The sequence below is a fragment of the Physeter macrocephalus genome, chromosome 2 (genome assembly GCF_002837175.3).
Source record: "Physeter macrocephalus isolate SW-GA chromosome 2, ASM283717v5, whole genome shotgun sequence".
Classification (NCBI taxonomy): Eukaryota; Metazoa; Chordata; class Mammalia; order Artiodactyla; family Physeteridae; genus Physeter; species Physeter macrocephalus.
In genome coordinates this window covers 39,182,074-39,208,026 of record NC_041215.1, presented here as the reverse complement: position 1 = coordinate 39,208,026, position 25,953 = coordinate 39,182,074, and the positions used below count along the sequence as shown (strand labels likewise).

The 25,953-nt window shown below is 39.0% G+C and overlaps 1 protein-coding gene and 1 pseudogene across 1 annotated transcript; one reads left to right on the top strand and one right to left on the bottom strand.

The window, feature by feature from the left end:
- Nucleotides 1-273: 273 nt before the first annotated feature.
- NIPA2 (NIPA magnesium transporter 2) lies at nt 274-21,091 on the bottom strand. Its single transcript, XM_024117087.3, has 6 exons — nt 20,978-21,091; nt 15,823-16,053; nt 14,367-14,423; nt 7,142-7,232; nt 5,796-5,956; nt 274-2,411 (listed from the first exon to the last, which is right to left on the bottom strand). The coding sequence occupies exons 2-6, from the start codon at nt 15,959-15,961 to the stop codon at nt 1,777-1,779; spliced, it is 1,083 nt and encodes a 360-aa protein (XP_023972855.1). The 5' UTR covers nt 15,962-16,053; nt 20,978-21,091; the 3' UTR covers nt 274-1,776.
- LOC112062508 (DNA-directed RNA polymerases I, II, and III subunit RPABC4-like) lies at nt 21,069-21,321 on the top strand (annotated as a pseudogene).
- The last annotated feature ends 4,632 nt before the right edge of the window (nt 21,322-25,953 follow it).

Here is a 25,953-nt window from a genome sequence, read left to right as displayed (position 1 = left end):
AACCTTGAGTTACGTACGTAAAACAGAACTGTTCTTTACAAAGTTACCTAAAAATGTTGCTTTTGGTAATGTGAAATAATAACCCTGGGGCCAGCATTCTGCTGATTAAGAGGTAGCAGCTGTGCTCACCCTGTAATGAAAGTATAGAAGATGATGAAAACTTAAGTTTCATGAGTAAATTTAAATAATTTACACTACTGAGTGAGTTTTATAAGACTTAATAACCAAATAAAAATTTCAAGTGCTGTCAGATGTTAAATAATTAAGAATTTATTACTAATAACCTGTGCATTCTCAATGAGGGCAATATCACACCCAAGGGAGTGAAAATTGGTTTTTATCTATTGTATACAAAGCACAGATATAGATACAGTACATAAACAAATATAGAGTTATATCTGTGGTGTTAAAATTACATGGAGAGAGGCAGTTGTTAGTTAGAAAAAAATGTCTACAAAGGCTCCTTAGAGGGTCAATGATACAATACTGGGAAAATAGAATTTATTTCATGAAACTTGAAAACTGTCACCTTTGACCTGATAAAGCCAGTGGACAGTGGGGCTCCTGTGGTGGCTACTTACACAGTGGGCCAAGCTGTGTGACCTTGGGCAGGGGCAGCAGAATGGAAACAAGCCCAACCCAGATATTGACCCAAATTAGTTGTATTTTTGAGGCCAGTCAATCAGTGACAGGTTTTGAAGCTGCACAGAATTAATTATAGTACTCCTCTACCTTTTTTTGCATATTTTTGAAGTTTTCTGTAAACTTTTTTTCTTCATGGACATTTTTTAAAAAACCAAAATATATAGTGGTCCAAACAAAGCAAAGTAAAATATGTGGTACAAAGAAACCATATTTTACAAATATCCTGTTTATTCTGAGCATTCAGACTTAGAACTTTGTTTCAATTTGTCTTTTTATTTCAGTATGAGCTAAATTTAAGAAATTACCCTAGTCTTCTGACTTCATTTCCCAGAGCTGTTTGTTAGAAGAGCTAAATGACAATATAACTCCTTATGAAAATATATGGAAAAGTACAAGAGCTGATGTAAAAATGGTAATCAAGGTTCCAGGCCTCAAGGGATTAGAGTAACTAAAGAATAAAACCAGCCAGGCTGTAGTCTGACAAAGGGTACGCTGGTTTATTAACAAGGTGCCATCTAGGAAGGCCGTCAGATGTTCATGTTGACAACTCACAGCCTGCCTGAGAAGAAGTAGTTCAATGTGGTGATTTCCTACCTTTTTTGTTTTTGTTGTAAAAGAGTTTCCTTCATTTAATAACTTAGGAGTCTCTTAATTTAACATTTCAAAATTAATTCATCAAACAGGAGTCATTTTTACAGGTAAGGTATATTACAGGATAATGTATTGAGTTAATTTTGTTTTTTTAAATCAGAAAGCCTTAAAATGGTCAAGAATTGATAGAGTGGGCATGACAAATATACATTTCAGACTTTCATCACCAATGAAAAAATAAAGTATTTTTATAGACTTAAAACTGTCATTAGTGCATTTAGATTTTGGTGAAGGAAAATTTAAAATACCTCTATAATAATACAATGTTAAAAGAAAGTGGCCATGTACTGAGGTCATTTTAGTGAGCTACCATCGTTTAAATATAAGAAAAGTAATTTCTTGGTCCAGATTAGTGAAACCTTAAAAAAGATTGTCTCTAGAGAACATTATTTGAGAACAATGCTTTTTCAGACACATTCTGATACTCAAATCCACTTTATAACACAATTATAGATTAACCTTTTAATTACATCTTTCTTATTAAAAAGCTGTCAGATTTCCATTTCTTCGGGAGATATTTTCAGCAGTGTGTTGTTCAATTCCACAGGTTAAGCTCTCTTCATTATTATTAAGAACTTCATACATATTACAGAGACTGCCATTCATTGCTTTTTCATCTTTCCGAAAAGACACAGGCAGACTTGCGAGACTAAAGCTGACGTCTTTAAAGGCATGCAACAAGAATATTCCCACAATGATTGTAAAGAAGCCACTCAGAGTACCAATGACATCATCCACAGGCATATCTTGCCACTCCTTGAAAAGAATAGCTGAGCAAGTTAAAACTGATGTTGTAAAGAATACGTAATATATTGGAGTCACGATGGAAGTATTGAATATGTCCAGGGCCCTGTTCAGGTAATTAATCTGTGTGCTCACACAGACTATAAGGCTCAGCAGCAGAATCCAGGCCAGGGGATGTCGCAGCACAGGCTTTCCAGCAAACAGCTCTTTGATAGCAATGCCCAGGCCCTTAACACAGGAGACTGAAAACGCTCCAATTACAGAGCAGATTGTGATATACACAAGAATGTTTGTCTGTCCATGGCGAGGTCCCACCACAAAGATTAATATCAAGGACACACTGACCACAAGTGTTGCAAAGACCACAAAACCTGGAGGAGGCAAAGTCAAATATTGAAGTCCTCAATAGGAAGGAGAAAGGTGTGGCCTTAACATAAAAATCAGCTTTCTTTTGCTGCCCCAGCAAAAGCACATTCATAAAAATTTAGTTAGAAGTACACACTGGAAGATTAAACTATGCTTCGTATTCACAAATTATTATACATTTAACATTTTTAAAGTAGCATCTTAGGCCTCATAATTATACAGATATCCCTTGATCAACATGGGATTGAGCTGCGTGGATCCAATTATATGCAGATTTTTTTCCTAATACATACTGCAGTACTACACAATCCGAGGGCTGAATCTGTGGATGCGGAACCTCAGGTATGGAGGATGGACTAAAAGTGGGTTTTCTCGGGTACTCCTAACCCTTGTGTTGTTAAAGGGTCAAACTTACAGAAAACAGCATCAGGCTGGTTCACAGCTGTCTATCCTAGAATAGTGTGCTACTTCCCACCCACTGGGGTGCTCTAACTCCACAGACAGATACAATCAGAAACTAGTGGAGAGAAATCATGAGATGACCTTGAATGCTCAACGATTTATAGATGCTAAACAACATTTGTCTAAAATGAGTAAATTTAAAAAATATTTAGGGACAACCACTGGGGTGAAAAACAAATCCGTAAGACAACATGAAAATAACTGTCAGGGTTCAGGTTGGATATGGAGAATTGAACCCAGCATGATAATAGTAATGATTGTGTAGCACCGTGGGCCTGGCACTTGTCTCAGCAATTTGCACCGATTAACTCATTAAACTGTGACAATTACCCTGCAGTACAGACGCTGTCATCTGCATTTTAAGATGAGGAAACAGACACAACAGTCATTTAACCTTTTTACTCCTCTAATTCTGTCTAGAGGGAAACTTCAAATTAGACAAATTACCATCCCCCCCAAGTCAATAAAAACTACCATTAATTTCCTCAGACAGACAAAGATGAAATATGAGAGGAATCAAAGCAGTCAAAATCTGGAGAGAAAGGAAGTACTCTGAGGTTGCACCAACACCTCTGCTTGTTCCCTCAGGGCAAACACCAAACCTAAAGCAGGAGTGAGGACAGGCACGAAGGCCAGCAGAGAGTGGTAACCTGGGGCTTACAGATGTTTCAGCAGAGGAGGTTAAAAAAAAAAAAGTGAGAATTTTGGGCTAAGTAGCTGGGACACAACGGGCCAAGATTCCAGAAAGGAGGGAACTGAAGAGGTGCACGTGAATTTTCTGTGTGGTGTCTGTGGGCACAGAGCTGTACACGCCTAGTCAGAGGGGCCAAGTGGACAGCCTGGTGAGGAGGCCAAAGGACTAAGCAGAGAGGCCCGCCTTGTCTTGGGCTGCCAAGACAAGATGCTGGCATCCACAGCTCGCCAAGCTGGAGAGTCCCAGCCTATCAGTTGGGAGCCAGAAGGGCTATGACCAAGAATAATGGCAAAATGGAAAAAAACTAGCCCCAGCTTACAGGTTGAAGGTCATCTGCTTACTCTTATCTGCCTACCCAAAGAAATTTAAGTTCTCTCTGAAGGAAGAAAACATCACTTAGAGCCTTTACACTTTTTAATACACTATGGCCAGCATTCAATTGAAACTGTCCAAAGACAAAACTAAATGACTGAAAACAAAAGAAAAAACAGACCGTAGAAAGAGGCCCACAAATATTAAAGTTTTCAGATAAAGACTTTAAAATACCTAGGACTCTCCAGGGACCTGATGCACCACACCATGCATGTGGCTGACAATACTGTACTGTACATCTGGAAACTGGTGGGAGGGTGAATTTGTTATGTGTTTTTTGCCACCAAAAAAAAAAAAAAACAAAAAAACAAAAAAAAAAGGAATCAAAATACAAAGCCAAGCTCTTGGAATTAAAAATACAATAGCAGAACTAAAAACTCAAAAGAAGGGTTGGAAGATTTGAGGAAATCTCCCCAAAGACAGTAAAAAGGCAAAATGGGGAAAAATATGTAAGAAAATTGATGGTCTAGTTCAGGAGGTCCAATCAACAAGAAGAATAAGAAGAATTTCACAAAGAGAAGAGTATCAAAGAAGTAATTCAATTGCTTCTAGTGTAAGGCATGAATTTTGAAATTAAAAAAGATACATCAAGTACCTAACACAATGGATAAAAATTAACCCGCATCTAGGCACATTACTGGGAAATGTCAGACAATGAAGGCAAAGAGGACATCCCTACATGTTTCCAAAGATCAGTCTCGTATAAAAGATAAAGAATCAGGAATTCCCAGGCGGTCCAGTGGTTAGGACTCCACACTTTCACTGCCAAGGACCCAGGTTCAATCCCTGGTCAGGTAACCAAAGAAAAAAAAAAATCAATTGTGTTTGATTTCTCAGCAGCAATACTGGAAGCGAGAAGATAATGAGGTCACGGTAGATGAAAGACATCTTGATATATGCAGGGTCTCAAAAAGTCTCTCTTCTGTGCCTCTCTTGTCTCCTACAAGAATGGCTCCAGCGAAATGAGGGTGCAAACCCAGGATTTGGGAGATAAGAGATCCATGAAAAAACAAAAGTGAAAGGGATCCCCCAGGATGCTGGTGAAGGAACCCAGGATGTCGACTCTGCTGGTGGCCTCAAGACATCAGTCTAAACTGAGGCCAAACAAGGCTCTTAGAGAGAGAGTTCCATAAGAGATGACACTGCAGGAACACCAAATATGTCTGAAATTACTGAGAGTAGAATTAGATCACAGGGGAAAAATTTCGGGATGGACTGATAAATTTGTAGAAAACTAAGCAAATAAGATCATTATTAGTTCAGGAAAATCAGAAGTCACAAGAAAGGAAGGGAAAAGTAATCATAATGTACTATATGTCCAAGCTGAGAATAAAAGTTATGTAGCAACAATAATGTAAAACAAATCATTTAAACAAAACTAAATAGATACAACTGGTAATAGATATAATAATGCAAGGAAGGCAAGGAAGTAGTAGCAATATAGCATGTAATTTAGAGCAGTAGCCCCCGACCCTTTTGGCACCAGGGGCTGGTTTTGTGGAAGACTGGTGGCGGGGGTGGGGGGATGGTTCAGGCAGTAATGCGAGCCATGGGGAGCGGCAGGTGAAGCTTTGCTCGTTCGCCGCTCACCTCCTACCATGCGGCCCGGTTCCTAACAGGCCTCGGCCCGGTACCAGTCCACGGCCTGGGGGTTGGGGACCCCTGATTTAGAGATACCAAGTTAAAGAACAAAAGAAACAAGGGCTGAGGGACTGGCAGGGGAAGAAACTGACTGCAATTTCCCTAATAAGCCTTGTAGGACAACTGGCCTCTTCATATGCATATAAAATTTTGATTCAATAAAAACTACATTAAAAAGTAAAATACAGTAAGACTAATAAAGCTTTTCTTTTTTTTTTACCTGGATCTCCTAGCTTGTGAGACATTTCATTTAAAGTCTCAATCTCCTCTTCTTTTGGAGCATGAATAACCATAACTGTAGATCCCAGAATACTTAGCAAACATCCAATTTTTCCATGAAGGTTAAGTCTTTCATTTAGAAAGTATGAAGAAAGAATGGCACTAAAATGGGGAGAAGGTGGAGAATATTAAAATAATCAGCTACTTTTCTCATTTTTAAATATCAACACAACTCAGAATTTAAATTACTGAACTCAAACTAAAACACTGTGAGCTTATGAAGATTCTGGCTTTCAGCCAAAGTAAAGAAAATGCAAATTCAATCATAAAACGAAAGTTTCTGGGAACCACCTGTTTCATCATACACTAAACCAGCATAGTTACCATCTTTCTACTGTAGTACATCAATGTGAAATTTATAATAAACAGAGCTATGGTACAAATGTATATTCTATTTAAGAATCTATGTACAAACCAATGCTTAATATTTGCTCAACTTTAATTTATCCCTACTGGTTGATGCATCCTTTGTACATTTTCATTTAATTCTATGTAATTTGCCTATTAAATTATCAAGTTTTAATAATTTATAACTAGTTTTATCAAAATCCTAAAAAAAATAAACCTATAAATATAATAATGGCATAATATACAAAAATCAAGGATAAGACATGTGCCATATCTTTATTTATTATACATAATACATAACATCTTATATCTTTATATATTATGTATAATATATAGTATCTTGAAAATTATATAATTTGCATACAACATTGATTTATATAAATACTATCTTTAAAAAAAGAAGATAAAAATACCTATCAACCAACCAACTTTGGGAATAGTAGCCAAAATCCAGACTTCAATATGGGCTTAGCTGTTTGGGCTAATGATTAAAATAACAGAAATAGGACAAGTCTTGGACTGCTCCTTCCAAACAAGGATCCTGGGCCAGTCTGCAACCATGCCCCAATCAATGATTTTCTGTAGAAGGTACAGAAATCTATTCATCACCAACCACCACCTACCAAAGTATACATGTATCAAATAATAAATATTGTAACAAGTGCAACTTGGAATTTTTAAAAACTGAAATTAAAGTAGAACTAGTGCTGACTTTGAACACAAGCAAGACAAAGAATAAAAGCATCCTTCTCCCACAACTTGATAGCTTGCCTCCACACAGAGGGTAACATTTCAAAAGCAAATTACTACACAGCATAAAAAGTTCTCCACGTTGCTTAAACGTAAATTATGCTGACCATGTGTGGTTAGATGGTACTGAAAACTTCACAGGCTGAAACCCTAGCTGTTGTTTCTACGTGTGATGAGTAGGGTCCTTACCTCACTAGGACACTGAGTGCCCCTAACGGAGTCACTAGGGTGGCTGGTGCAAAGGCATACGCAGCGAAGTTGGCCACCTCGCCAGCTCCCACTTGGAGACAGACAACAAGAGAAAACTCTCAGATAGGAACATATCTAGTCAAAACGGAAATGCCTGCATTTTATTTACATTTATTTTTTAACATACTATTTCAATCGTATCTAGTAATTTCTGTATTTTCTCCCATCTATTCATAAGGGTTCTCCTGTAAATTAGCAACATTAGAATAGAGTTCAAACCCATTAGAAACAATACAAATCTATAATTTCAATGGAAGACATCTAATTTATGTTTATATAGGTTTTTAAATTAAAAATTTTAATAGATATTTACATCCTATGACAACAAACACAAATCAGCTAAAACTGATATGAAAGCACTTCTCCCAAGTCTTTTTCACTAGCTCTTTTCTTTTTTAAAACCAACTCTTACATTCAAAAGGTATTCTTAGGTTCCTACTATGTGCCAGATGCTGTTCTAGCATCAGGAAATACAGCAGGGAGCAAAATAAAGATACCGCCCTCCTAAGACTTACATTTTAGTGAGGGAAAACAGACAAAACACATATGTCAAGTATTTAAGTGTGCTATGAAGAAACAAAGCAAGGGAAAGGAATGGAGAGCTGGTGACAGGCAGGACATAGTGCCAGGCAAAGGTGCTCTGATAGGTAATTTTGACCAATCTGATATGGAGTGAGGGATTTACCAGCAGCTATGGGTATGGGGAAGGGAGAGAGACATCCCAAGCAGGGAGAAGAGCAAGTACAGAACTTTGACTCAAGACAATGTCTGGCATGTCTGAATAGCAAGGAAGCCAGGGTGGCTCCAGCAAAGTGAGCCAGGGGGAGAGAAGCCAGGGAGAGTCTCACAATGGATTTTAACTGAGCTGAAAAGCCACTGGGGAATTTTAGCAGGAGAGGGACATGTGATCTCATAAAACGATCACTCTTGGCTACTATTTTCAAAATGGTTATGCCAAATATCCTTTGTCTCTCACTCTCCCCAACATTTAGTATTGTCAGATTTTAAAGTTTGCTAATCTGTTAATGGGAAATGGGATTATTTTATTATGCTTACAATGTGCATTTTCCCTTTTCATGTTTATCGGCCAAGTGAAATCTTTTAGTGAAGTAGCTGTTCAAGGTTTTCCCCTATTAAGCTATTTGTTTTCTCTTATCGATTCTAGGTAATTCTTTATATATTTTGAACACAAATCTTTTGTTGGTTAAACGCATTTTTTTTAATACCATGACCTGCTTTTTTTATTCTCTTAAACTCTTTTAATCAAAAAAGTTCTTGGGGGCTTCCCTGGTGGCACAGTGGTTAAGAATCCGCCTGCCAATGCAGGGGACACGAGTTCGAGCCCTGGTCTGGGAAGATCCTACATGCCGTGGAGCAACTAAGCCCGTGCACCACAACTACTGAGCCTGCGCTTTAGAGCCCGTGTGCCACAACTACTGAAGCCCACGCACCACAACTACTGAAGCCCACGCACCTAGAGCCCATGCTCCGCAACGAGAAGCCACCACGATGAGAAGCCCCACGCACTGCAACGAAGAGTAGCCCCCGCTCACCGCAACCAGAGAAAAGCCCGCACGCAGCAACAAAAACCCAACACAGCCAAAAAATAAAATAATATAATAAATTTATTTTAAAAAAAGAAAAGAAAAAAGATCTTGGGGCTTCCCTGGTGGTGCAGTGGTTAAGAATCCACCTGCCAATGCAGGGAACACGGGTTCAAAGCCCTGGTCCAGGAAGATTCCCCATGCCACAGAGCAACTAAGCCCGTGCACCCTGACTACTGAGCTCGCGCGCCCCAACTACTGAGCCCACGTGCCACAACTACTGAAGCCCACTCGCCTAGAGCCTGTGCTCCGCAAGAGAAGCCACCGCAACGAGAAGCCTGAGCACCACAATGAAGAGTAGCCCCCGCTCACCGCAACTAGAGAAAGCCTGCGCACACCAACGAAGACCCAACGCAGCCAAAAATAAATAAATAAATTTATTTTTTAAAAAAAGTTCTTAATTTTAATGTCAAATTTTAAAATATCTTCCTTTATGGTTAGTGCTTCATACAACTTGTACAAGAAATCTGTCTCAAACTTCTTTACCCTCTAAATTCTTTAGTGTTCTGCTTTCACGTTTAAGCTTATAAACCACCTGGAGTTGATCTTTATACAGAGTGAAGTAGGAACCCTATTTTCTTTTCTAGATGGATTGTTACAGCAATATTTACTGAAAAGTACATTTCTCTATTTCAATACCACCTCTGTCATAAATGTACTGCCCATGGACCTATTCTATTGGCTCATGTATCTATCTTGTTATAATACCATCCTGACTTAATTAGTGTAACTTCATTAAGTCTTGATATCCAATAGAACAAGTCCTTTCACCTTTTCTTCTTAAAGAGTATCTTTGCTTTTCTTAGACTTCTGTATTTCCACACAAAATTTAAAATCAATTATCATGTACCACCTAACAACCTAGTTTCAAATGGAATGGCATTAATCCATATATCAGCATGGAGAGAAACGACAATTTTACCATTACAACTATTAGTGATGAATCTTTCAATCCATGAAAATGACATATCCCTCTACTATTCGTCTCAGTAATGTTTTCATTTTCTCTGTGGGACTCTTTACCATCTTTTGTTAGATTTATAACTAATTCCTGTTTCTTAAAATTATATGCAGATGGTAACATTTTAACATTTCATTTTCTAATTATTTGTTGCTGATATATAGAAATACAGCTAAGCTTTGTATACTAACTGTATCCAACAACCTTGCTAAATTTTAATTTTATAACTCATCTGTATGCTCTTTGGAATTTTTATACCCACAATCATATAATCAGCAAATAACAACAGTTTATATGTTCCTTTCTAATCCTATTTTCTCTTGACTTTCTGCATTGGCTAGAAATTCCAGTAAAATATTGAAAAAGTGATGAGAGGTTATTTGCTTGTTCCCAGTTCCAAAAAGTTATGTCTTCAATATTTCCCCATTTTTGTGTTTACTGGGCAGTTGTTGGTTTTGGCTTTTTTTTGTCTTAGAAATCCTATATCATACTAAGGAAATTCACTTAAATTATTAATTTGAAGTGGTTTCTTTATAGTCATGAATAGCTGAATTTTACTGAAATAATAATTTTTCTCCTTCAATTTAACATGGTAAATTACAGTGATTGGTTTTCCAATATTATGCCAACTTTGCATCAACAGAATAAATCTAAATTGTTCATGCTGTATCATTTTGTTTGTAATTTTTACATATATGTTCATGAATGAGACTAGACTTTATTTTTCCTTTTTCTGTCCTAATCAGCTTTTGGCATTAGAATTATGCTAGCTTTTTTAAGAAGAGTGAAGGAATACATACTCCTTTTTCTATTATTAGGAAATTTCTCAAGACTACAATTATTTCTTCTTTAAATGACTGAAAAATTTACCAATGAAACCATCTGTGCCCAAGGTTTAGTATATGCAAAGGTTTTTTTTTGGCTGCGTTTGGTCTTAGTTGTGGCACGCGGGATCTTTTGTTGCGGTGCGTGGGCTTTCTCTCTAGTGGTGATGTGCAGGTTTTCTCTCTAGCTGTGGCATGTGGGTTCTATAGTCGTGGCACACAGGATCTCTAGTTGAGGCGTGCAGGCTCAGTAGTTGAGGTGCACAGGCTTAGTTGCCCCGTGGCATGTGGGATCTTAGTTCCCTGACCAGGGATCAAACCTGCATCCCCTGCATTGGAAGGCGGATTCTTTACCACTGGACCACCAGGGAAATCCCATATGCATAGGTTTTAAAATTATAGATTAAACTGTGTTAAGTTAGAGGAGTATTCCAGTTTTGTTTCCTCATGAGTGTTGATAAATTTTATTTTTCAAGATATTTTGTCTACTTTTTTTATCGACTGGAATAAATTTTTCATAACATCCTGTTAATCCCTATAAAATCCTAATTATATCACCTAGCTATTCTACCTTCTCCTTTTCTTGATCAGTTTCAAGGTTTATCAAGTTCATTATTCTGATCATAGACCCAAATGTTTGCTTTAATGCCCTGTTTTCTATTTAAATAATTTCAGCTTTTCTCTTTACTTCCTTCTACATTTTGGGGTTTATTCTGCCATTCTTTTTCTATTTTCTTGAACTAGATGCCTCACCTTTCTTATTTTCAATTATATTTATTTGAAACCATAGATTTTACTCTAATTACTTGTTATATTCCACAAGTTATGATATTCTGTACTTTGTATCAAAATATTGAAGTATTTTCTAAATTAAACATATTTTAAAAATATTTTCTAATTTCCATTCTGACTTCTTTGAACCATGGGTTACATAAAGCGTATTTCTAAATTTCCACAAGTGTTTTTCACAATATCTTTTTGTTACTATTTCTAATATAATGACCTGTGAAAAGACTTCATCAAATCCTCTGAAAAATTTAAGACTGGCTTTATGGTCCTGCAGAACAGTCCATCTGCATCAATATTCCATATGCACTTGAAAAGAATGTAGATCTTAAGTTGCAGAGTTCAGTGACTTAAGTGTGTTAAATCTGCTGTTCAAATTTTCTATCACCTTAAGGATTTTACTCTGCTTTCCCCATCAACTGCTCAGTGTTACATTAAAATCTCACTGCATGATTTTGCATTTGTCTATTTCTCCTTGCTATTCTGTCAACTGCTGCTTTGTATATAAGGCCATATTATTAAATAAAGTTAGAACTGTTAAACTTACTGAGTTGAACCCTTTGTCTTAAGAAATAATCCTCTATCTCTAGTATTGTTTTTTGCTTTGAATTATATTTTTTCTCATATCAATAACAGAAATCTCAACTTTCTTCAGGCATGTTTTCCCATCCTTCTCTTTCAGCCATTCTATATCTCATGTTTTACAGTGCATCTTGTAAAAGACATGTAGTTGTTTTTGTTTGTTATTTGTTTTTACAATTCCAGTAGAATAATCTTTGCCTTTTAACTGGGGCATTTTGTGTACAGTAGTTATTGATATATCTGGATTTAAATATACCATCCATTTTAAAAGATTTTCTTTTCAAAAGTTTAAAGATTAATAATGCAACACTTCAAATATTCAGAAAACCAGAAAATATAAATGACAGCTATATATCCGCCACCCAGACTCCCCAAGTGGCATCACCGAACTGGTCCTTATTAGTCCAGTTCACAAGTTCCCTCTTTCAGCTGCCTGCTCTGGAGTCTGCGATTACCTCTAGGGCAGAAGTATCTCCAGCTTATCCTGAGCTCTATGCTTTTCCCTGATCTAGGCTAGCTAATTCTTCACTAACATGTTAGCTCTTTAATGCTTTTAAGAGGATTATTTTTTATATCCTGTCCAGACTTTTAACTTATTTTCAGCAAATCTTATTCTTTTTTGTCAAAACACATCCAGAATTCTACCACTTCTCACCATACTCACTGCTACTACACTGGGTCCATGCCATCACCTCTTACCTAATTATTTCAATAGCTTCTTACCTGGTTTCTCTGCTTTTGCACCTATGCAGTCTGTGCCTCAACACAGCAGCCTGAGTTCCTATTAAAACCTGAGTCCGATCAGGTTACCTCTTCACTCAAGCCTCCAATGACTCCCCATCAAACATAAAAGTCAAAGTCCTTTCTATAACCTACAAAGCCCCACATGATCTAGACCCTTATTACTTCTCTAAACTTACCCCTACTGCTTCCCTGCACATCCACTCCCTTACTATTCTTGCCTCTTTAATGCTTCCTGAGGTTTTAGTAATCCAGTACTGTATAGCAAAGCACTCCCAAAACTGGCAGCTTAAAACAACAAAAGCCATGTTTTCTGTTGGTCAAGACTTAACAGTTTCTCATAGTTTCTGTTGATCAGTAGGTACTTCTCACTCAGGGTTTTTCAAGAGGTTGCAGTCAAGATACAATCTGCAACCTGTACCTTGCTACAATCTGGAGGACCCAGTTCCAAGATAACTTATTCACATGACTGGTAAGTCAGTAACTGGGTATAGAGCCTGGGGACCTCTCCTCAGGCTGCCTGACTGTCCTCCAGCACAGTAGCTGGCTTCAGAATGACCAATACAATCATCAAGGCAAACCTTAACGCCTCTGATGACTCAGTCACATAATCAATTCCGTTGTATTCTTTGATCACACCAGGTCAGCACTAATTCAGTGTGAAAGGGGATCACACAAAGGTGTGACCACCAGGGGATGAGAATATTTGTGGGCTATCTTGGATTCTGCCTACCACACTTTAAAAGGCCGGGCATGGTCCTGCCTCGTGGCCTTCATATTTATTACTTCCTCCTGCTTAAAGTGTTCTTCCCCCAAATATCCACATGGGCAGCTTCCTCAATTCCTTTATGTCTTTTACTCAAATATTATCTTTTCAGCGAGGGCTTCCCTGGCCCCCTAATTAAAATCTAAACCTATCCATCCTTCATTTTATTACAATCCTTCCCTACTTTACTCCTAGCAAGTGTTAACATTTATCACTAATACACATTTTATCTTGTTTATTTTGTTGTCCACCTAGAATGTAAAGTCTCACGTGGTTAAGAATTTTTTTGTTTGTGTATTCTGTTTGCTATATCTCCAGCACCTAGAACACCTGGCATACAAAAAATGATCAAGAAATATTTGCTGAATGAATGGTCAAATCAGTCCCTTTGTTATTTCAACTGCCCTTAAACTTAGAAAAACATTTACATAATTTAATCTTGAATACTTTGAAGGCTTAGTGTCTTAAGGATCACTTTTTCCATGTACCCTTTAAAAGGTAATCATCAAAATAAGCATGGACAGTCTTCTCAAATGCATATCTCGTTTCCAATTTGGAATGAAAATTAATGGAGGGACAGGAATTAAAAACAGGATGAGTTCTATGATCTTTCACTTTCAAAATTACCTTCTTAAACTGAGCATAATTTTTTAAAATACATCCATATATACATCAGACATGTTTTGATCAAGTGAAAGTCTTCTCATTCAAATTAAATAAGCTATTAAACTGCGAAATGACTTTTACAGGCTTAAATTTTACATATTTTGTGTTTTGTTCATTTACAAAAACAGAATTTATTTAAAGTTTTAAAACTGCTGGTAATACGAGGCTGTAATAGTATATGTAAATATTTCAATATACAGCTATAAAATTTTCTTGAAATGTCCTCTATACATACTTGATAGCAGTCCAGCCCACCACAACCATTCTTTAAGATATGCATGGCCACCTTGACCTGTGAATGAAAACATATTTCACCTCTTTGGAAAAGCACCAGACTTTAAGAAATTTATGACAACTACTAGTAATGACAGATTTTAAAATATCATTTGCTAATTATTACTACATTGAAAAAAGGTTTCATCATGATTACATACGGGATTTCTTAGACAATATTTTTATAATTATCTTAGAAAAGGGGATGTGAGGATCATGTGAATGTGAGTGACGTATATTCAGTTCATACTTCATTCTTTTGTTTTGTGAACTCAGTTTCAATAAATAAAGAAACTGGACCAATAAGAAGTAGCCCAATTTCAAACGAATTAGAGAGTGGACAAGCCACTTAGGTGTGGGTTAGCCCCACTTATGAGGTAGTAACCTTGGAGAAAGGGGTCCTATATTGACCAGACATAAAAAGACTGAGCACTGCTCACAGTGTGGGGCTTCCAGGATGCTCATCCTGCCTTTTTACTTGACTTTCCTCCAGTCTAAACTAATAAAATCCGAAAGCAATCAGTACTTAAGCCATTGTTCAAAAGAAAAAGCCAATGCGAATGAAGCCCTTGACAAGCGTATCCACATGGACAATGAGAGTACCTGCCTTAGGAATGAGGATACACTTGTTCAAGCAGCATATGCCAATACTTTCTCCTCTCTGCACTAAATCTAATAGAGGCCATTGTTTTAAGAGAGTTTAATTAGGTTTGGCCATAGACATGGCAGAGAAAAGAAGAAGGTAATATTTTTTACTGCCAAAGCAGGTTTTCCTATGAGATCAGAACTGGGGCAGAGGCTGAATGACAGAACATGACCAGAATGCAAAATAATTCTGGGAGCTGTCATGATGCACCAGACGAAATCAGGGGGGTTCAATCACACTGGGCATCCCCCAGGGTCTCGTGACTTGTCAGTAATTTCTGGGGATCAATCTACACCACCCATCAGAATTTCACTCAACTGAGTACACTTCAACCTTAGGAAGCCCTCTCTTTCCTTCCTGCCAATTGGAGATCATCAGAAAAAATGTCTAAGGAAAAGTCAAACTTTTACTATCATAGACAAAAGATCCTAGCCTTCAATAGGATTCTGATTCTATCCACATACCCTCATTTCCTTCTCTGTAGTCGTATCAAAATTTAAAGAAAAGGCTGGATGCTAATTGGGCAGTGGTCCCTACTCCCACTTTGATAATAACTGCAAGAGTGAGTAGTTAACTTATTTTGACATCTTCTTACTTTTTATTTTTCTCATTACAAAAATGATTCTCTATAAACATTTACAACTCTTGCACGGTTCAAAGTTTTAAACATAGTCACTAGGAATGAAGATATGGTCTTCTATGGTCAAAGAACCCAAGTACATAAGCACACACTGATGTCATTTCAAAATCACATAGGGCATAAATAACCTACCTGCTCTCATGGAGCCTTTTCTGGCAAGTCGCAGAAGGCCTTTTTTTTTCAAAATGAAACTCCCTCCAATGAAAATGCTGGAGCTCATAGCCAATCCCAGACCAATATAAAAGTCATATTTTCCACGGCCCTGGCTCATTTCGTTTGTTACTTTAAAAGTTCCTGTGAATCACATTGATCAAGAACAGAGAAACTGCTGGTGCTGGAGGCAGGATGATGTAGTCTTCAAATCTAAATGATGCAAAAGAAAATGAGATTTTTCACAGAATGACAGGATGCATGACCATATACAATTCAAAATTTTACTCTTTCTCTTTTCATAAAATAATAATATTTCTATAGGTACTATTAATAACATCAATATATTTACCATTTGTATTTAGTGCTAATCTAATTATATTTCTTCCAATTATGGCGAAAGATGGGATCTTGATATAAAACCATACTTAAAAACTGAACTCACAGGGACTTCCCTAGCGGTCCAATGGTTAAGACTCCAAACTTCCACTGCAGGGGGAAGAGGGTTCGATCCCTGGTTGGGGAATTAAGATCCCACATGCCATGCAGCGTGACCAAAAAAAAAACGAAAACTGAACTAATAGAAACAGAGAGCTCCCAGAGTTAGGGGTTAGGAGGTAGGAGTGAAGGTGGTCAAAAGGTACAATCTTCCAGTTACAAGATAAATAAGTCATGGGGATGTAATGTACAGCATGGTAACATAGTTAATGATACCGTATTGTATATTCGAACGTGGCTAAGACAGTAGATCTTAAAAGTTCTCATCACAAGAAAAAAAATGTGTAACTCTTGTGTCATAATGAATGTTAACTTAATGTGGTAATCATTTTGTAATATATACATTATGTGGTACACCTTAAACTAATACAGTGTTACATATCAGCTATAACAATAAAACTGGGGAAAAAATTAAAAATAAAACCACATTTAAACTGATTTTATAAACTCTGGTTTCCTATTTTTAAAATGTTTCCAGTCTTAGCTGGACAGTCCATAGTAACAAAACTTTGCTGATAAGACAAAACCTTCTAGGGACTTCCCTGCCAGGCCAGTGGTTATGACTCTGTGCTCCCACAGGGGGTACAGATTCAATCCCTGGTTGGGGAACTAAGATCCTGCATGCAGTGCAGTGTGGCCAAAAGTCAAATAAATAAAATAAATAAATAAATATTTAAAAAGTCAGTTTCACCAAAAAAGAAAAGAAAAAAACTTCTACATTGGGCTTCCCTGGTGGCACAGTGGTTGAGAGTCCGCCTGCTGATGCAGGCGACATGGGTTCGTGCCCCGGTCCGGGAGGATCCCACATGCCGCGGAGCGGCTGGGCCCGTGAGCCATGGCTGCTGAGCCTGCGCGTCCGGAGCCTGTGCCCCGCGACGGGAGAGGCCACAACAGTGAGAGGCCCACATACCGCAAAAAAAAAAAAAAAAAAAAAAAAAACCTTCTACAGAACGAAAATCAGGCATAAAAATATACAAATCTAGTCTATAAATACATTTACCAATTTCACAAATGTGTCCTTTTTGAATAATCTATACAGAGAAACAAAAAATTTTCTCACTCATATATTTCCTTCTTAGAAATCTATGTAGACATAAGCATTTGGTAATTTATTTCTTATTTAGCCTATTTGGGGGTGTGTAAGGAGAAGGCAGATGTCACATTATTTTGTGAGCAGAGGATGATGATTCTAACAGACAGATGTTTGCCAGGGTGTATGTGTAGTACTGGTGGACTTTTTAGAGAACATGAGGGCCATGGGACCTAGAGGACTTGAGTCATAATGCCAGAAAGGATGCAGTGGCATATCAAAGACTGCAAATTTTTTTCCAAATAGCCAAAACTCAGAACTCTGCTGACAAACAAACTAAAGCAAAGTGTAGAAAGTGGAGGAAAAAAACATTTACTCAGCTGCAAGATTTATGATTGGTTATAACTAATTGCCAGTCCAACTTTCTGGTATGTCCTGAGATTATTAGTCCCACAATTTAACAACTGAATCCCAGAACTAATCTGCAACTCAGTCAGGATCCTTAGTCATTAACCCTCACTAACTAGCCAAATTTTTCCATTCTTCAGGTTATGGGACTCAGGCTTTTAATAAAAGGAACTTAACTTCCTATCTACCTAGCCCCTCAATTACCTTGTCCATACACTCAAACAATTTTTACTGAACTTAGTGCTATGTGCACTAAGCATTATGATAAGCTCTCTGGATAAAATGGTAATAGCTTTTAGACTTCAATGGGGAGACAGACAAGCGACAGATTATAACAGGGGGTTGGGGGATAAGAGAAATAGGTGAGGGAGATTAAGAAGAACAAACTTCCAGTTACAAAATAAATGAATCACTGGGATGAAATGTACAGTATGGGGAATATAGTCAATAACAATGTAATATCTTTGCATGGTGATAGATGGTAACTAGGCTTATTATGGTGATCATTTTTGTAACATATAGAAATATCAAATCACTATGTTGTACACTCAGAACTAACATAGTGTTACAGGTTAATTATACCTCAAAACAAACAAACAAAACTTTTGACACTAAACTTCCACATATGAAAAAACATCTTAAAAATGGTACTTACTGTAATTGAATTCCAAAGATTTGACAATATACTTAAACACAAAGGAATGAAGCTCTCTGCAAATATGCTATAGTTTTTCAAATCTGGTGGCTTAGTTTGAATCAATTCCTTTACTTCTACTTCTTATCAATAAGTAAAAGTACAAAAATGAAAGATAAATTTCAAATCTATAATTAAACTGCTCTATCACCAAAAGAAAAAAAAATTATAACAAAAATAAGTGCTTACAGGTTCCCACCACACCCTAAACAACTGGTTTATCCACGTTTATGGCCCAGTCACCCTCAGCAGAATGCCAGCTCCTGGGCTCCTACACAAGAGTCACCTTTTTTTTATCTTGTGTACTCAGCTATCTGGCAGTCTCAAAGTATGTCTCAGGGCTTCCCTGGTGGCACAGTGGTTGAGAGTTCGCCTGCCAATGCAGGCGACACGGGTTCGTGCCCCGGTCTGGGAAGATCCCGCATGCTGCGGAGCGGCTAGGCCCGTGAGCCATGGCCGCTGAGCCCGTGCGTCCGGAGCCTGTGCTCCGCAAAGGGAGAGGCCATAACAGTGAGAGGCCCGCGTACCACACACACACAAAAAAGTATGTCTCAATACATGTTTGGAATCATATAATTGGTCCTAAAAAATAAAGCTGGCTATTCATGAGTTGTCATTAGTAGACAGAAAACCACTGCATCACTCATATCAGCATCCTAAAATGTAACCACTATTTTATAGACTATAAACTGAAGAACTGTAAAAAGTTGTCAAAGTATACTGGGAAGTGATAGTACCACACACAAATGAACATGCAAAGATAATAGTAATAATGGCTGGAAAAAGGGAGTAAAGAAACCTGGCTACCAAACACTTCAGCCCACTTGGCAGGTATATCCTTCTAAAGAGCAAGAGTCACCTAACTTTAATGAACCCTCCTCCTTTAACCGTTATGTTCATGGAACAATGTTTGTAATTATCATACAAGCTCTACTGAGGAAGTAACTACTTAAATCTTCAAAAATCTCCCTTTTGAAGGTCTGAACAGAACAAGCCAAATTATAGTCTGAATGTTCTGGAATCAATAAGATGGAACTTTGTTATCTGCAAGGATGATACCCAGAAACAAGTCAGGTTTATCTGTAATTCCAATCCCAGTATAATGATAGCCTCACAAATACAAATTCAGACTTTAATTATATAAACCTGACCTTCAAATGCCAAATGTGTAACTACTAATTTACTAATATTTACTAACACTTAATGTTAAATTTCACTAAAGGCAAGTTACATACATATGGTGTAAGATCTAAAATTAAGACCCAGTATACTGTGCTGCCTTGACACCTGGTAAAACTGGGATGACCTGACCCCAAGTCCCTGCCCTCCCCCACTCTGCTCTCACGGCCGGGTCCCGACGCCAAACAACTCTACTTATCACGGGGACCAGGCACATCTCCTGCTTATCCTTGAGTAGCGGGCTTCACGGCCTTGACAGACTGCAGAATTATTAAAACAAGCCAATCACATCCTCCTGCAGGAGCCAAGGGGCCCCTCAACCTCTTGCACTACAAAGCCTGCCTCCACAGGCCCTGGTTCTTTCTCTGCAGCCCCTGTGTGGCCCTGTGTGGTATGCGGTGTCCTCCTCCTAGATGAGTAAAAGTGACTAATAAATTGCTGTCTAATAAACTGCTCTCACATGCCCAGTGTCAAGTGTCATAGGGAGGGAATCCGCACCCTACCCCCAACCAACAAAGTGAAGAAGAGGAGATTAAACCAATACGTTACAATGGAATCTTACTCATTTTATCCAAAGATCACTGAAAGTTCACTATTCTTAACTTTACTATGTCTATATATAAATTTTCTCCACTTGTTACATAAAGCTGCATGATGCTATTTAAAATCTTTTTCCCTCTTTTTTTTTTATTGTTATTGACTTATTGTGGAAAATTTCAAACACACAAAAGTAGAGAGAAGGCCTTTTTTGACCAGTTGGGTCAATCATTTATTATGCATGTGGCTTTGGAGAGCTGTACCCCTCGTGCCCACTTCATTTCCCAACACAGGATCATGGCTCCCTTGAGACAAGTCATCAGTGCCCAGCCACACTACAGCCCTCCCATCCTCCTTTCCACTACTTAGAGGCTGCTCTTCACTCCAGGCCAGGTCACACTTCAAGCTATGCTACGAAGACTTCTCCAGTAGCTATAGCCCACAGGCATTTTCTCTCCTTTGCACTTATTTTATTTACAGATAGCTTCATAAAATTTATTTCTTAATTACTGTTCTATGTTCAAAGATAAATTCTAAGTTTCTTAAAGACAATGACTGGTTCTTTGTGGTGGTTCCTCCACAAAAGGCACTTATTTATAGTGGCAAATACAATTTATAAGCTTTTCTAGAATTAAGGTTATTTGTAGTGCTTGTTCATTCACTTACTGAACTACAATGATGTGTATGTGGGTAGGGAAGGGTGCCAAGTAACATAAAAGTTACATGCCATCAAGTTATAAAGCAGCCTTCAGCCACTAAACTAAGTAAATGAATCATCTCATTTCACTTACAGTTTGAAAACAGGACATCCGTGGACACAGAGGCAAGTCGGAATCTGCTTGGAAGTGCAGAGAAGTCCCTCCGTGCTATGTGGGGACAACAATGGACACCCAGAAGGATGTTCAACCCCCAAAGCAGCAGCCAATGATATATACCTGTGGAGAATGTCACACAGAAAATGAAATAAAATTACGGGATCCAGTCTGAGGTAGAGAATGTGGATACAGAATAATGTACAAGAAAAGGACTAAAGGATGGGTGGTTTTTGATGCTCGGTGAAACATGAAATTCTGAGGACTATCTTCATTTGTATTTGGATTTGCTGTGAATGTTGTTGTATAGCTTTTGATTAGTGTACTTTATGAATACAACTATATATACATAATTTCATTTTAAAAACCATATTGTATTTAGAGATCTATTAATAGTTTATATAAAGATATTACTTTTTCTTCAATTAAAAAAAAAAAAAAGGAAAGAAAATAGGACATCAGTGTGAATGTCCTAAAAGGAACAGTTGCTTCACTATTCGCTGACCTGGTAATGTTCTATTCCTACTCTGTGTAACTGAAGGTCAATCATAGCCAGGAGAGCCTGAAACAGAGATTATTTTTTATTTCTTAAGGATTAGCTATGAGGCAGGGCCAGGTTTAAAGACAGCTAAAAAAGAAAACTTGCTAAGTTTCACTTCATCTAGGTTCCCAAACCAGATATGACGAGCTCCAGGTGGTAACCTGCCCATGTTACCTCTTTTTTTTTTTTTTTTTTCGGTATGCGGGCCTCTCACTGCCGTGGCCTCTCCTGTTGTGGAGAGCAGGCTCCGGACGCACAGGCCCAGCGGCCATGACTCACGGGCCCAGCCACTCCGCGGCACGCGGGATCCTCCCGGACCGGGGCATGAACCCGCGTCCCCTGCGTCGGCAGGCGGACTCTCAACCACTGTGCCACCAGGGAAGCCCTCCATGTTACCTCTTAAAGGGACTCAGGTGGAAGGTCCCACTCCCCTACCCCTGGCTGTTACTGTTTATTTATATGTGGCCATCTGTTCAAGAAACATACCCTGAGTAGCTATGATGTGCCAGGCATTGGAGTTATAAAGATCACCAGAAGTTCCTGTCCTTAAGAACTCCACAGCTAAGGGAGAATTCTGAAAATAAACTATTCAAATTTTAAACACACTCAGACTTTTAGAATTTTCAGCTTATTCTTTCTAAACTTTAACACACTTAGTTTTCACAACTGATTTCACCGATATCTACGAATACTTATACTGTTAACTTCCATTAAATGCAATTATGTCAAAAATGAAATTAATATAGCTCAAAGAAAATAATTATGAAATTGGTCTACCTCCTTCTAAAACGTGGAGAACACATAATTTAAGGAACAGGAAAACATGGACTAGCATTCTAACACCTATACAAAAAGCCTAAATTAAGATTTGTCTTGGAAGTTAGAGTTCCAAAACAAAGTTCCCTTGTGGTCCAGTGGTTAGGACTTGGTGCTCTCCCTGTCATGGCCCTGTGTTCAATCCCTGGCAGGGGAAAGATCCCACAAGCCACACAGCACAGCCAAAAAAAAAAAAAAAATTTTGCTTTGCAAAATGACTTATCATCAATCACCAAAGTTAGCTAACTTTAAAAATTATACCAACTGAAGTACATTTACAGCTTTAAACTTGTCACAGCACTCCTGACATTTCATTTTCGAAAAAGCTTGAAAAGAAATGTGATAAGAGCCTCAGTTTGAGAAAACAGGCACAGAGATGTTAAGTAACTTCTCACGCAGCTGGTGGGTAGGAGCCCCAGGACTAGAATCCAGGTCTCCTCAGCCTTCTGCCTTTCCCACTGGCGTCTCCTTTTAGTTCCCGAGCTGGAATACAACAAGGGGCAGCTCACACCAGGCTCTCAGTGTACGTCGCTGTCTTCACACCCAATCTGCTCCTCCTTATGTTCTGACTGCAGCTTCACCATTTTCATCACCCTAACTGCATACAAGGGCCAAGGGTGCCAGATGGATTCTACCTTTGAAATATGGCCTGGCATCTCCATGTCTCTTCTGACCCTAATCCAGTTTAAAAACATCATGCTACCACACTGCTCTATTATGAAACACATCTCTGCCATCTCATTCTCCTGCTTACAAACTTAGAATGGCTACCCAACTATTTACAGAAAGAATTCCAAATTTTATAAGTCAGTAACTAAGACCCTTCACCATTTGTTCCAAACCTGTCTTTTAAATCTTAACTTCCCGATACTGTATTTCACATACCCTGGTTCCACCCTAAGCCAACATACTGCTGCCATTCTTACCTATTCCTGTTCACTCCTCTATAACTTTATTACATTATCCCTTTCATCTTTAAGGACCTGCTTCAAAAAAGCACCTCCACAATGAAGCCCTGCTTGAATTCCATAAGCCAATCTTTTCTGAATTCCCTAGCCTTTAATCTGAACCTCTCTTTGGACACTTTTCTAGCCCTTACTATGATTACTAATGTACATGACTCATATCCCCCTGTGGACAAGTGGTATGCTTATCTCATTTACTCAGTCAACAAATATTTACATGAATACACACTATGTCCTAGTAACAGGGATACAGCAGTGAATACAACAGACCAAACCCCTGCCCTCATGGAGTTTACCTTCTGTTGGTAAATAAGGACACAATATTGGAAGGCGGTGAATGCTACGGTGAAAAGTAAAGCACGTAAAAGGCATTGGGGAGTAGGGTTGGGGGGCTTCTATTTTAACTAAGGTGGTTAGGAGGTCTACTGCAGAAAGTAACACTGAGTAAAGGCTTGAAAGAGACAGTAAAAGAACAAAGCAGAGAAAGAAGTGCAAAGGCACTGAGGCATGAGCAAGTATGCAGTTTTCTAGGAAAAGAAAGGCCACTGTGGCTGACACTAACTGAAACAGGGTAGGTGGGATACCACAGCAGAGTATTTTTATACAATAGAAATATCCTGAAAACTAGTGTAATTGTTTTTTATTATTATGTCTCCCTAATAGTAATAGCTATCACTTACTGAACACCTACAGAGGCACTGCTCCTGGTGATCGATACACATTAATTCTAATCCACACAATAATGAGAAAAAGGTATCATCAACCCCACCTTGCAGGTAAAGAAACCAAACCTCTCTGAGGTTAAATCACATGTGGAGGATCACACAGAAAGTTTAACAGCCTGAAATGGAACCTAAGTGTCCACTGGACTCAACTTCTATATAGACTGCCCACCTCATAATAAAACCTTAAGAGTCCTCAGTCTTTACTTCTGCTTGGTTTCCACTGCTTTAATTTTTTCCAACCTCTCATTTGGCTAACTATTTCTAAAAGTAGTAGTTATAAATACTACAGAACCTAAATTTCCAACCCTATTTCCAACATTAGTTATAAATTAAAACTTTAACTTACATGTACGTTTAATATGGTCTCTCTTATGAAAACAAGGCTGGAAGAGGTTAGAGATGACTTATTCACTCTCATTTCCTCGTAAATAATACCCTTTATTCTCATTTAAAGTTTTAAGCCCTGGCAGAGTAGCTCCAGCCTGGAACGAAGAAAATACAAAAATAGGCAAAAGGAATGAATAGTTACTGAATACTTAAAAAATTTGACTACTACCCTCCATACTCGTTTTACTTATCAACTAACATAAAAACAACTCAACCGATCATAACATACTGCTTCAACAGACAGCTTACTGGTATGAAACAAAGATCTCTATTCCCTCACATTCACTGACAGTACTTTAACAAAAAATAAAAGTACTAACTGACTCATGGTATATAGAGAATTTCTAGAAACAGAACTAAAGCACGGTCTATAGTAAATGAAATGAAAAATCTAGTAAAGAGATTCAAGAGACAAACCAAAGGTATAACTGAGTTTTGTTCAGCTGTATGGAGAGGGAGAGAGGAATCTCTGAGTTTATAAAAGTTAGGAAATTAAACAAGCCATGTTCAAACCGTTACAGCGACATCTAAGGCTTGTTCAACTGTCAGTTAATATCTCCGCAGCAGCTGAAACAATCTTCTAACTCACAACAATAGGAAACTATCTTAATGAACTTAATGAACACGCGCCCCCGACAGGGCCAGGCCGGTTTCCGTGGGATTTACTGGCAATCCAACGCACGGTAGTATTCCTCGATGCAGGTTACGGGGGAAACCCCATCTCAGACCACGCGCGGCTCGGTGTCCCCAGGGAAAAGAAAGGCGCCCCTGAAGAGTCCTTCACGACCCAAGATGGGCAGGCTTGCCCCCAGCCGCTTCGCGCTTGCCTGAAAGGAAGAACGTGGCGACCTCACCGCCGATGGCCGGCCGGCCGCGCGCGCGGATTGCCCTCCACTTTCCGGCCCCGGTCACCTCCGCTCACACCCCCGTACAGGCCGCACGGGCTACTCCCTCCAGAGCACGCGCGGCCACCGCCTTCGTCGCCGTCCAGTGGGAAGTGCGAGCATCCGGGGCTGCAGCCGTCCGCACCTCTTCCTCCATGGGGGAGCGCCCAGGGGAACCTGTCCCGGACGACCTCCGGCTCCCACCGCCGCCACCAGGACCAAGGGGCACGGCCGAGAAGAACCTGGGCGCGGCAGAGTGACGCAAGAGAAGCCGCGCGCGCGCGCACTGCGGCGCGGCAAACGCCCCGCCCCCGGCTCGCTTTCCGGTTGTGTTCTGGTCTGTTTTCCAAGTCCTGGTTGGCGGAGGGCGGCGGGGCGGGCCAAAGGGAGAAGGTTTAGGAGGCCGCGTTTTGCCACGTATTGTTGGGCTACCAAATGATCAAAGCCAAAGTACCTCGTACCGTGAATTCCCACGCGCGGTTAGCATGTGAAGCTGCATTTTAAGCGGTGTCCCTAAGAGCCCCTAGGGAAAGGTGCTCGAAGAGGGCAAGGGGCGGGACTAGAGTGAGGCCGGGAGACCGGGGCGGGTTGGGAGACGCGGAGGCGCGAGACCAAGTGATGGGGGCGAGGGGGGAGG

Excerpts from the sequence above, each read along its gene's own strand:
- NIPA2 (XM_024117087.3), bottom strand. The coding sequence starts at position 15,961 with ATGAGCCAGGGCCGTGGAAAATATGACTTTTATATTGGTCTGGGATTG. Across the intron at positions 5,957-7,141 it reads GCACTCAGTGTCCTAGTGAG|TGCCATTCTTTCTTCATACT; the intron begins GTAAGGACCCTA and ends TCCCCATTTTAG. Across the intron at positions 2,412-5,795 it reads TCACAAGCTAGGAGATCCAG|GTTTTGTGGTCTTTGCAACA; the intron begins GTAAAAAAAAAA and ends TGCCTCCTCCAG.